Raw genomic sequence first — 12,811 nt, forward strand, 5'->3', positions numbered from 1 at the left:
CACACAATGCAGAACTGGTAGAGCCATCCCTTCTAGTCCCCGTGACTGAATTAGCACTCTTCTGATCCTACTGCTACACTTCTTTAAATAAACTTCAGTGCTTTTGAAGTGTTTTAAATGTTTAGTTTTCTGGAAGCTTAGCATCCAGAACTTGATACTCCTTACTCTCAGATTACTTGCAAATTCCTGGTGTCTCTTTGGACCCAACCCTGTATAGCTGAATTCTGGAACAAGAACTATTGTAGACTTGAAGGCCACCTGTAGATCCAGATTTTTTCAGTAAAATGTCAAAGGGCTATTTATATAGTTTTTAAAGCATTGTTTAGTGCGTCTCCTTCATCCAAGGATATCTAGAGTATTGTGAAAAAGTAAAGCAACCACCCTGAAGACCAAAAGCATTTTTGTCTGTCACAACTAGTGCAACTATCAAAAGACACTCAACTGGTTTTGAGCTCCCTCGCTGCTCACAAGCTCTCCCTAGTGAGCACGAAAGACTTTTTGTGTGGCTAATCTTCTAGCCCTACACTGTTATCAGAAAAATCTATTTTAAAAGAAAAAACTAGTAGAAAAGGTCTACTACGTAACACCTTAGCAGTCTCATTTACAGAAAGATAAATTATAGCAGTTGTACAGCATGCCCAGGACCGAGATGAAGATGGATGGGTACAACCATGGCTACAAATGAGTCTTCTCAGGGACTGAAGCTAAGCTGACACGCCTCTAATTCTCTTTTTGCCCTATCACTCAAGATAGGCAATATCCTTTTGAGGTGTGGTTGGAGACCAGGCACGCTACAGTGGATGATGAGGAATCCTCACAAATGAGGCTCTTTCCCTGGTGGTGCAGTAAATCTGCAAACCTGAGCAGTGCCAGCAAAAACAGATATTTCCTTTCATCCTGCAGTCTTCTTAGCTGTGTCCATCCGCAAGATGATGCAGCTAACAACACTGCAAAACTGATCTGGATTAGAAACTCGACTAAAAGAATGATCTATTCTGACTTCAATCAAGCTTTCCAACCATTCATATACCTGTGCTGGCACAACTGAGACAGCAGCTTGAGAGAACAGTGAGAGGGAAGCTGGCACAGCAGCCAGAAGTGCATGTCTAAGAAGCTACCTGAGTTGTAGACTTGTGCAATAGACTCCATTCCACCATCAGGAACTGTCAAACGCTCAGGTGTCATGTAGTGCTGGGTAAAACACACCAAGAAGCCACAGTGCAGAAACACCAGAAAAACTTCAAGGGCTTCATTCAGACAAACCTGACAGGAAGAGAAATACTGCAAGAACAGCTAGCCAAAAAGAATGAAACACAGTCGCTATAGGACAGACTTAGACATGGAAACTGCAAATAGTTTTGGATGGTAAAAATGGTGGGTTTGGATTGAATGGGAGACGTAAACAGGAAAAAAAAGTAAGGAACAATGAATAACACAGTAATGCAGCTTACTTAACCTGCGTTAGTGAAGTATTGAGAGAATGTGCTTTAGCCTTCCTAAAAACTCCAGTGAGGGACCTGGCTGAAATCACACAACTCTTCCAATCACACACCCATGCTTTCTAGAATAGCATTGGAGGACTAGAAGTTGAAAAGATACACCAGAAGTGAGCCAGATGCCTGTGAGTGTAAATGCATAGCATGAAGCAGAACTGCACTTGAGCAAAACGCCTTCTGTCTACACCAGTTCACGCAAGATTTTCAAAGGCTTGTTTAATAAAAATCCACTCCTCTCATCCCTCAATCTGCTAAATGTCAACAACACGTTTACTTCTCTGCTTCAACCACATCTTCTGAAAACAGAAAGGCAATTTACCTGTAATTGCAGCTCGAAATTCAGTGGCACTGTTTACATTCCAGGTGCACTTGAGACCAAAGAAATCCCGTCTCAGCAGCACCCACCCCACTGCATTCCAGTGCTAGGGCTGTGAACAGGGCAGAGCATGCCCTGGAAATCCAACTTTGTGAATGTGCACATAGAAAACACATATTAACAGAAATAACAAGTTGAACAACCTTTCCTTTTCTGCATAGCAAATATAGCCAAGCACTTGCTGTAGGTGGCCAATGTTTGAACAGCCATAAAGAACTTTTTTCTTTTGGAAATGAAGCATGTCTTCAGTTTAACACCAAAGGAAAAAGAGCATAAAAGAGAGCGTGTCAGTTCTCTGAAATCCAAAAAAGCATTTCTAAGAATTGAAAAATTGCTCTTCAATCCATTGGAGAATATGGATTCATCCTTCAGAGGAAACAGCTGCCTTTGAGGGTCTAAATCCATCCAGAAACAACAGTTCACAGTCATGAAGTTCTCCTTAAAGCAAAGCCCACATATAAACACTGCTGTCTTGTTTAAAGATATTTCAAGAGAAATAGCAAGGAAATTGTACCTTTAATCTGGGCACTTTGAGACTCTTATAGAAAGCTAAATTATGTTCATCTCAGCTTAACGATGAGTCTTCTCATTATAAAGGTTTTCCCCTTTAGTGATCAAAGATGTTTTCTACCCAGCTCTTAATAAATCATAAAAGATCTCAATTTTTTGTTTGTTTTTTGAAAGGGAAGAGGGTTTTTCCTCACTTCTATAACCAAACACATCCTTTCTACTGACAAAAGCAAATACAGTTTGACTTGAAACAGAAGATATTATGTTAGGGAAACACTAAAAATCAGGAAAGAAACTTCCACGCTTACTTTCCTTCAGTGTTAGCACATAACACAAAGTCCTCTGCTTTATCAGCAGAAATACCTTGCAGAAATTGGCTGCTCTGGAGATTCCAGTCCAACCTGCCTTCCTTTCAAGGCTGGAAGGGTTCCTTGGCTATCATTCCAGAAGCCATGCTGATCAGGGAGAAATCTTGAAAAAAAACCTTTTCTTTCCCTTTTAGTTGTACAGTTTTCTCAAAGGCATTCACTGCTGACTGCTTCCAAGACTTCACCAAAATGAGCCAAGAGACAAACTCAGCATCAGCCTCCTTCCAGTTTGTAACCCACAGGAGAAATGGAAGCTCTTTTGCAGTCAATCTCCATTGCAAGAGGTGAAGGAAAAAGCAAAGGCATAAAAACCTTCAAGGCTGTTTTCACCTTAAATTACTTAACTTGGTCAAACAGCAGTCATTTCAATGGAATGGAGGCTTGTACTCCAACAACCATTCACTGTTTCTAAAATAAAAGTCAGGACATGGTAATCCATCAGTGCTGGGCCACTGCTATGAGTACCTGCTCATATCTACAGTGACTGTCTCACTCTGCCAAAATAAAAAGGCAGCTGCTTTGTTAAATGAGTGGAGGTAACAGTGACTCATGGCTTGCCCAGCGCTCTTGTTCTTAGGAAAGGAGAACAATACAAAGATATTAATTACTTTAGAAATAAGCATACAAAGAAATGTACATACATGAAAATCAAATATGAAGGCAAGCCTTAGGTAACTGCTGTCTGTTCTTTTAATTCTTTCTAATAAAAAAATATGACGTGTTCTTGCTTAAAATAGGATTATGTGGGTCTTCAAATTCAACTCAACACTGGATTTTTTTTTTTACAGGGAGTGTAAATTTTGCATTCTAAAAGCTCATGACCGCTGGAATTTTTTGAATCTTTTTTGAAACCAGAGATGTAATCTGTTTCTTTTTTTACATATTGCTTTGGAAAGATAACCTGGATTTCAAATACTGTATATTCAAATCCACAGCCAAAACTTGCAAGTAAGGTTAAAAATTGATACAATTTTCCTCTCTTGCACACCATAATACACTTTATGAAATGAATCAATCACACTGGATACATCAAATCAACATACTTAAGTCAGACAATTAAGATATGATGTAGCACTCAAAAAACCCTCTTTCGTGTAAAATAAGTGTATGTTACTGATGACAGTGATTCCTACCAGCGTACCTCTAATTTATCTAGCCCACCAAGTTATCCCTGTACAGAGATATGAGCTGATTAAATTGACAAGAAGCAGATTTTCTGATCATCACCAAGGAAAATCCCTGAATTTCACTGCAGCAAGACCTACTCCACCTAAGAATGCTCTGAGGTCTTTTATACACAGAGGTGCTAGAAAGTAGTAATAAAGGAAGAGCAAGTATTCAAAATTCGTTACTGGAATTTAAAGTACTGTACAAAGAATGCAAATGCTGGAAGGAATGGGCAGGTGGCAACCCGCTTCCATAGCAAGAACCTTGCAGAACAAAGCCAATCCTATAAACCACCTACCACAAGGCAAGACTGCTCTTGGACAATAGCTGAAAACAAGCAAACTACACTTTAACAGTACTTGAAATGCTAAACAGAGATCATTTAAGAACCACAAGACCTCAGAATGTGAATAAGTGTAGCAAATGCTAAGTAAAGGTCTCACTGTCAGATTACTATTCTGCACATTCTACACAGAGCAGCTCAACCCTCTCCAAAATAAACACAGTATTTTCATGCGTATGTATACTTACACACATATCAAAGGTAACATACACCTGAAGTAATTATTAAAACAATCCTTAATCTTCTCTTAAGTTAGCTGAAAAACTGCACTGTACAAATAAAACTAGGTGACTACTGTGGCGAGGAGGGGAAGAGCAGAGGGAAGAAAGGGCTTTGCCATAAAATGTTTTATTCCCCCACAATGGAAGGAAATACTGTCTAAACAAGAATTAAAAAACAACACATCCTTAAATATTTTAAACAACTGTTTACCTTTTTTACTTTCATAGAATCACAAAATGGCTTGGGTTGGAAGGGACCTCAAGGATCAGGAAGCTCCAATCCCTCCAGTGCAGGTAGGGCCGCCAACCTCCACATTTAATACTAGACCAGGCTACCAAGGGCCCCATCCAATCTGGCCTTGAACACCTCCAGGGAGGTGTTCAACTCTGGGCATCCACAACCTCTCTGGCCAGCCTGTTCCAGCACCTCACCACTCTCATAGCAAAGAACTTCCCCCTGATATCCAACCTAAATCTTCCCTCCTTCAACTTCAGACCATTCCCCCTTGTCCTGCAGTTATCTACCCTTTCAAAGAGTTGACTTCCCTACGTTTTTCAATAAAGAACAAGAAAAAAGGCATTTAATACCTCTCCTTTCCTACATTTCCTCCCATCACCACACAGAATTTAGGGGAATACAAAGTGGTAAATGTTGAATGACGTAAGTCAGTAGTAGTATTTAAACTGACAACCAGTTCTAGAAATTTCAAGTTTCTGTTCTGCAAAATGGGAATAGTTCTATTTCTTTAAGGCAGTAAGCTATCATACATCAATTTCCACAGCTCTTCCCCTCTCTCCCCAAAGGAAAGTTGGTACCACTAACGCCTTTTCCAAAAATTACTCAAAACATACAACAGGTAAAGATTCTTTCAAAACAGTGAATTTTCTGTTTCTTGGCTTCCAGATTTCACCTTTTGAGGGTAAAGTTGGAATTTAACCTAAAGATGGCAGGAGAATGCTAAAACCAGACTTACTCGAACATCAGTAGCATCTCCATGCCGGATAATGCTGGCCCACGTCGTTGGCTCACTGCTGGTTTCAAAGTAGTGAAAGACCTTTAGGACTCGCTCCATGGCCCCCGGGGAACGCTCCATCCCAGTACCGAGGTGCATCTTTGCACTTGAACTTGGTGTATGATTCAAGTTTGGATCAAGGTAAGCTGCTGCCATGGTTTTGCTAGATGCTAGGTATCTGTCATATTCTGGAAAAGGGAAACAGAAAATAAATTAATTTTCATTATGCCCAAATTCTTATACTGATTCAGACAAAACATTTGTTGCAAATTCTGCAAGACTAATTTTTAAGGCTCATTTAATTGTTTATTTGGAGTTCCCTACTAAAACAGTTTACTGAAACAAAATCTTTCCAGAGTCATATCAAAAAAAAACGGTGAGCCCCTCAGAGTACATCAATCTAACGTGAACAGCAGAAATAACAGAAGTGGTATCTTATACAAGACTTCTTCCTTCACTTTCTGTATCTTAATCCAGCCATCCCCCTTTGAAGAGCAAATGCTGACTTCCAGTTTTACCAGGAGCTCCCACTGCCAGGACCACTCACTCAAAGTTGGCCTTGCAGAAACCCAAAGACTGGCACTGGGGGAACCCAGACACCCAAGACACAAATCTGAATCTATATGATGGTGACGCACACCAACACCAGCCTCACCAGTTTAATTCTAGGACCATAGAAAATCAGTCATTTTCAGCTATTCTGGGATGCAGTGAAACTCAGACCATGCAGAGTTGAATTCATCCTTCAATGAGGCACCACGAAGAACACCACTGAGTGCCCTCCCAGCAACTGTGGTAGAACAACGAGGCACAGGCTGCCCACAGAAGCCAAAGATGCCCCAGTCAATCTTTCAAGGCCAGGTTGGATGGGGCCCAAGGCAGTCTGATCTGGTGGGTGGCAACCCTGTCCATGGCAGTGCATTGGAACAGGGTGGGGTTTAAGGTCCCTTCCAATCCAAGTCATTCTACTATTCTACATACTATATGTATGTATGTGCTATGCCACTGACTTTTTGTTTTGTTTCCAAGTGATTTTTGTATCTAGTGGCAAAAGACACAGCCAACAGTATATACCTGTATCTCAAAGAAGCAAAAAATTGCCTCCTGGCTACTGCTGCGAATTTGTCAACAATGAGCAGATGGTCTCTGAGAAATCAATACTGAACAAGAGACAGAAAGAGAAAACAATACATTTTCCTTTGCTTGATACAGCCTTAGGAATCATCCTAGTCTGTTGGCTGCAAACAACAAAGATCAATGAGCTGAGTTGTCAGGGCTGCACAAGTGCACTAAGAATTTCACTGCCTCTTCCTTGTAGAGTGAACACAGCAGGGAGGCACTTTATCAAATGTGGCAATGCTAAAGAACAACACGCTTGATCTTTTGGGCATGGTAGAGTGAATGACTCTGTACTAGTAAAGCTGACTTGGGAAATGGTCAGAAAAAGAAGAGTGAAATTGCTTTAGACTGTACTGCTGTTGAATATCTGAGCATATCCTAATACCAGACCAGGCTATCCAGGGCCCATCCAACCTGGCTTGAACACCTCCAGGGTAGGGAGCTACAGCACAACCAACAGACTACCTGCACAGTGTGACTGCACCTTTTCAATTAATGGGGGAATCGCATCCATCCAGAGCTGTTCAAACTTCAAGTTGGCAACAGTGGGTCAGACAAAGGCCTCAGATGCAAGCCCTTGGGGAAGGTAAGCACAGGCCAACAAGTGGAAGACACTTCTCCCAAATACTCCCCATACTTGAGGAAATTCCTGTACCTGCTCATTGCTGGCTCTGGGAACAGACTGATGAAACTGAAGTGCTCTCAACTAATCCTATGCTTATTTATAAATCCTTCCTTCTGTCCATTCTACACTAACAAATACAGACCAGAAAGTGCTGGGCAAAACCTTTTGTTTTATCCTCACAGAAGCAGCTTGCAAGCTTTTTTCATAAAAACCTTTCATAAAAAAAGCTGGAGCAGGTCTAACAATCCTCCTTTTGGCAGACTGAGACCAACACATCATGACCTTCTGCAAAGCTCCTCTCCTGTAACGTAAAATTGGGCTGTAAAACTCCAACAGAGGGGACTGGGGAGCAGCCTAAGGACAACTCCCTTGGCCAAAGTCCTAACTGCTCTCAATAGTGTAATGACTAAGAATTAAATCGCAGTTTTCCGCTCAACTTGGGCCACTTTTAACCTTCTGCTATTAAGTTCTGCTTCCTTTAAAACCCACTACACTACCCCAAAGTCACTAGTAAAATCACTGAGTGTTACGTGTCAAGCTTACCCACAACAAACAGTAGAAGAAAATCACTGCAAACCAAAGCAACATGAGGATTTCTTTTTTTTTTTTGGCCACAGGGAACAAGAAGAACACCTGCTTTAATGTTTATGCGTAGCACGTCATCAACTTAACAGACAAATTTAACAGATTTTCTTTGGCAGAAAAAGGGAGAAAAGCTACAAGGAAAAGCAGAAACAAGTATTCTGAGCATCTAACCACAGATTTATTATGGACAGTCTACATCCCCTGGGAGCTGCAAACAGAGACGTGATGAAAGACATCAGTTTTATACACAGAAGTGCTCTTAGCATAATTTCAGTGGATAAGAAAAATACTTATGACAGAGGGAATTTCTTCATATGCATCATATTGAAGAGAAAATCTGGAATCCAGGACTGACCATCCCAGGTGCAGGGTATGGTCAGTACACACAGCATTTCACACGACAGAAGCATTTAAAGGTAGAAAAACTTCCTACTGCAAGTCAGACAAGCACTTTTCCTTAAAAATTTCATCATCTTTGGGTTCTTTACAACTTTCAACTTTTAAAAACCCCAGTGCTTTCTTTACAAGGTAACAAAAAGGCAATAAATTCGATAGCTCTTAAGTTACAGAAACACATGCCATAGCTCTGGTTATGGATCTATTAACTTAATCATTAAAACCAGCCCCTGGTTTTGAGTTTATGATGTGACTGTAAAGCTTTGCCCTCGGCCAAAATTTTGTAGAACATAACTGCACTTCTCCTAAGGATAGTTCAACAACTATTTTACAAGATCTGCTTGGTTATTTTAAGATGCAAAGAAAGCTAAGGTGACCAAACATGGATGCTTACTTGAGCTTTTCCAATTCCAGCCAGGTTTGTAATCTCACAAAACAGACAGATCAGCTTTAGTCCTTTTGGTATTAACCAGACAGGCAGGAGGCTATTATACAGCAAAAATGAGCTACTTTATTCTGACTTTATTCTGCTTGGTTTTACTGGGTACTGTGATGATAAAGGAGCAGAGGCACATCAAGCCCAATGGCCAACTTGTTTGTATGCAGGGCTGTGTGTAATCTTTCCCTCTGGGCTTCCAAGATGAAAAGCTATCAATCTCCCAGTTCACACACTTTACAATAAATAAAAAAAAAAACAAAACATTATTTCTCAGTACTACAACAACTTATTCCATGCTTAAGGAGAGTGGAGCAAAGCCATTCTGGCCTGCTGATATTAGGTGATTCTGCCAAGATGCTGTAAGTTATTACCAAATCATAATGTGCATTATCATTTTGATAACCTGCTATCATCTGGCAGAATAGCTGAGATTTTGGAATGTAGATAGAAGACACTTAAGTGAGGTCAGAAGAGCCTTTATTATTATTGAAAAACAAACAAAACCACACTGCACAGCAAGGAAGCACTGCTGACCTTGTTTGTGCTTTTTTTTTTTTTTACAATTCAATTTTGAATGGCAGCCATTTTCACTACTGATATCTGAATAAATTACAATAAAAGCTGTTTTTATTTTCTCAAAAACACAAAATTATGAGTTCACTAACTGAATGACTTCTAAAAATTTGTTCACAACTCATTCACTGCTCAACTTAATTCCTGCTGACAACTTACCAGCACTGCATATTCCCCACATTTGATGACTGCATTGGAAACAAAGTCAATATTATGACTTCTGGCAGTACAAACAATCAAAGTTCAAAGTCATACTTCACCACCAGCTCTGAGTACTGAGAAATGAAATCCCTTCCACTAACGAGACAGTCAAAAAAAGTTGTAACAAATATTTAAATCAATTAATAAAGTGTAAAGTAGTCTGATAGAGTCAACCTTTTCAACGTCAAAAATGTCTGCCCTATTAGCAAATGGATAATATATGGAAAATAAGTTACTCAACAAGATTTGGCACATGGCCATCAACATGATGCCAGCAAGTTTGTCTGACAAGGAACCGAGCTATAATTATTGACACTGTGACTTCATCATAACCTTTACAAGTACAATGAAGTTTTTATGATATTGCTGAGATGAACCCCATCTCAGGCTTGAAGACATCCAAATCTACAATAATTTCTAGAAGAGAGCTCCAGGGGACCTCATCCGTGTGTATAAATACCTGATAGGGAGGGAATAATGAAGATGAAGCGAGGCTCCTCTCCATGGTGCTCAGTGAGACGACACAAAGTGATGAACAATAATTTCCATTACAACCATCTCCCCAGGTCCCTTTCAAACCCAACAAATTGGTGAAGACTAAATTAATAATTCCTCCCACCCTACAAGCATAGAATTGCTCAGGTTGGAAAAGACCTTAAAGATCGTCAAGTCCAACCACAAAGTGAAACAACAGCCAACTTCAAGCTCAAAATGGGAAAAGAGTTTTGGAAGGGTAAGCGTGTGATCTCAGAATACTTATCACAGGATATACTAAATTCTTAAAACACTTCATAATGGATCAGGGAGGGATTGCAATCCCTCTGTAATTTTACCAGAATATCCAGATTAAGCTCTCTGTATATGCCATGTAGAAGATCAGGGTAGATTATGAGTTTTATTGTTCAAAAAAGCTAACCAGCAATGTCTCTCACATCAGACAGTAAACACATTGTGAATTTAAAGCCCAATCCATTTTCACAGTTTGCATTAAATCTTGTTGTAGCTCACCTTGCAAATATTGACTTGTCTATCTCACCCTCACAAATGAAGGTTATAAGGTACAATTTTATGTACTTCCCCCATTATAAAACTTGTATTTTTAGGGGTCTGCACCAAGTTTTCCACACTGCTGAGCTTTTTGATACATCATCTCCTGATATCTTTTGTTGTTGTTGAGTTTCTTTGTATTTATGTATCAAAAGGTTTGGGACAGATGGATGACTCCCTGTCACAGGGATACTTACAAAACCCCATTTCTCCTAAGGAAACAGTCACCATACTCTACTTGCCGAGGGTCCCATGACACAGCTGCATACACAGAGTTATGGCATAGTCACGTTCCCTGAAGACTGGATAAAATAAAAAGCACAAGTAGATACCTATATCCACATCCCTACGAATTTAAGAAAGAACTCTGAGGAAGCTGTTAGCTTTCTGATTTCAAACTGGCTATAAACAGAGAAAGAGAAGAGAATTGGTATTTCTTCCTATAACAGTCACTTTTGCCTTCAGGAACAGTCAATATATTTCAGCCATTTCCATAAGCCACATTGGAACCTCCCTGTTTATTTCCTGTTGAGCTTATTTTTCTTGTTTTTCTTTCAGTTAATGCTGATGTTCAAAAGAAAGAGGAAAAAAGCTGTAATTCTCTGCTCCTTCCAGTCAAATTCACTCTTCTGGTTAACGCTTTCGATAGCTACATGTCCAGGAACACAAATCCCTTGCCATCTCCTCTCTGGATGCTTCCTGACTACCACACCTCATAAATATATTTATTTTCAAGTTCACTAATTGTGGTCAGAAGCACTTAAGCCCCCCAGGTCAAAAAAGTATGAAGCAGGCTGGCCAGACACATTAAAAGCATTTCAATAATGAGTTCTTGATATCTATTTTAGTCCAAACTGACACACCAACTATTTCACTATATCAACATGAAATGGAAGAATAGTCTGAAACTGACAACTGCTGACCATTTTCTTTCCTTTGGAATGCTGCCTTTAACAGTTACTAACTCAAGGTCCTAGTTCAGTACAAGGCAAAAATTTATAGTCTCTTTCCTAACACACAATCACGTATTTTAGAAATACACCAAAAGGTCAAAATGAAAAATATAATAGAGACCAAAGTCAGAACAAGATTAGCAACGCAAGCTGCAAACGTGCAGAAAATTTACTTCAATTGTATCAATGTTTTAAGGAGATTAAATGTTCAGGGGAAGCACGAAGAGATAATTCACAGAAAACGTGAGCTATGAGAACAGCATGAAATGAAGCAATATGACATCCTTCAGCCTGCTGAGCAGGAGGCAAGCACATCTCAGCATAAAAATCAATTAATAAGTATACCCATCCTAGACTAGCTGAAACGAAGGTTGATGTCATGCACAGCAGCTGTTAGTGAGGGCTGTCTCAAGAACCTTTAAATCACTTTTGAAAAGTGCTCCAGAAGTATTTGCCTATTACTCAGGAGGCACTGCACCTCAGGATAGAAAGATGGAGAAAAATTTTAAAGAATATTGAAAAGGAGCTGAGCTACATCCACTGTCAAGCAGTAATCCAGCTTCAGTAAGATGTCCTGCAATATTCAATATGGCACCCTTTCCCAAATCCCATGGTATCCCATGGGATCCCATGGGCACTGACATACCTCAAAGGCTGGGTTTAACCCAATTTTCTTGCAACACTGTTGCGTAACCAGCAGTACTCAGCAACTCCCTTTGGAGTCGGCACCAATTCCTAGTTGCAATATTAAAGGAAATGATAATGAGGAAATATCATTTGAGTTGGGAACAAAAGAAAATCCATGTCTTTAATTAGCACAAGGTATCCAGCCAGATACTTGCTTCAGTTTTTAACAGCACTCCAAATGCCCACTGTGGTCTATAGGTACCACTGAAGTCCACGCACACACCGATCCTTTCTTACAGCTTCAACTGATGATCTTCTGAATCTCTTTGACATGGTATACAGTATTATAACTGAACTTTTCCCAGAAACTCAAAACTTCAACTCTTCAAAAGGGATAACAACAGGACAAGGGGAAATGGTTTTCAGGTGAAGGAAGGAAGATTTAGATTGGATGTCAGGGGAAGTTCTTTTCTATGAGTGGTGAGGGGCTGGAACAGGCTGCCCAGAGAGGTTGTGGATGCCCCGTCCCTGGAGGTGCTCAAGGCCAGGTTGGATGGGGCCCTGGGCAGTCTGGTCTAGTATTAAATGGGGAGGTTGGTGGCCCTGCACGTGGCAGGGTGGGGATGGAGCTTCATGATCCTGGAGATCCCTTCCAAACCTGGCCGTTCTGTGATTCTGTGAAAAAGCACAGAACTGAATAGTAACAATTCTGTATTTGTACAAAAAGGCTACAACAGAATTCTATAACTGTT

General features: G+C 40.1%; 1 protein-coding gene across 12 annotated transcripts in view; it reads right to left on the minus strand.

The window, feature by feature from the left end:
* The window catches only part of PTK2 (protein tyrosine kinase 2), a 192,336-nt gene that overhangs the window by 108,950 nt on the left and 70,575 nt on the right, over positions 1-12,811 (minus strand). For all 12 annotated transcript variants that reach the window (XM_090138045.1, XM_090138046.1, XM_090138044.1 and 9 more), the window contains one exon: positions 5,456-5,682. In XM_090138045.1, coding sequence (XP_089994171.1) covers positions 5,456-5,650 — 195 coding nt within the window. In that variant the 5' untranslated portion in view covers positions 5,651-5,682. The remainder of the gene's footprint in view (positions 1-5,455; positions 5,683-12,811) is intronic.

This window comes from Phasianus colchicus, chromosome 3 (assembly GCF_987193195.1).
Source record: "Phasianus colchicus chromosome 3, bPhaCol1.hap1.1, whole genome shotgun sequence".
In the NCBI taxonomy this organism is placed as follows: domain Eukaryota; kingdom Metazoa; phylum Chordata; class Aves; order Galliformes; family Phasianidae; genus Phasianus; species Phasianus colchicus.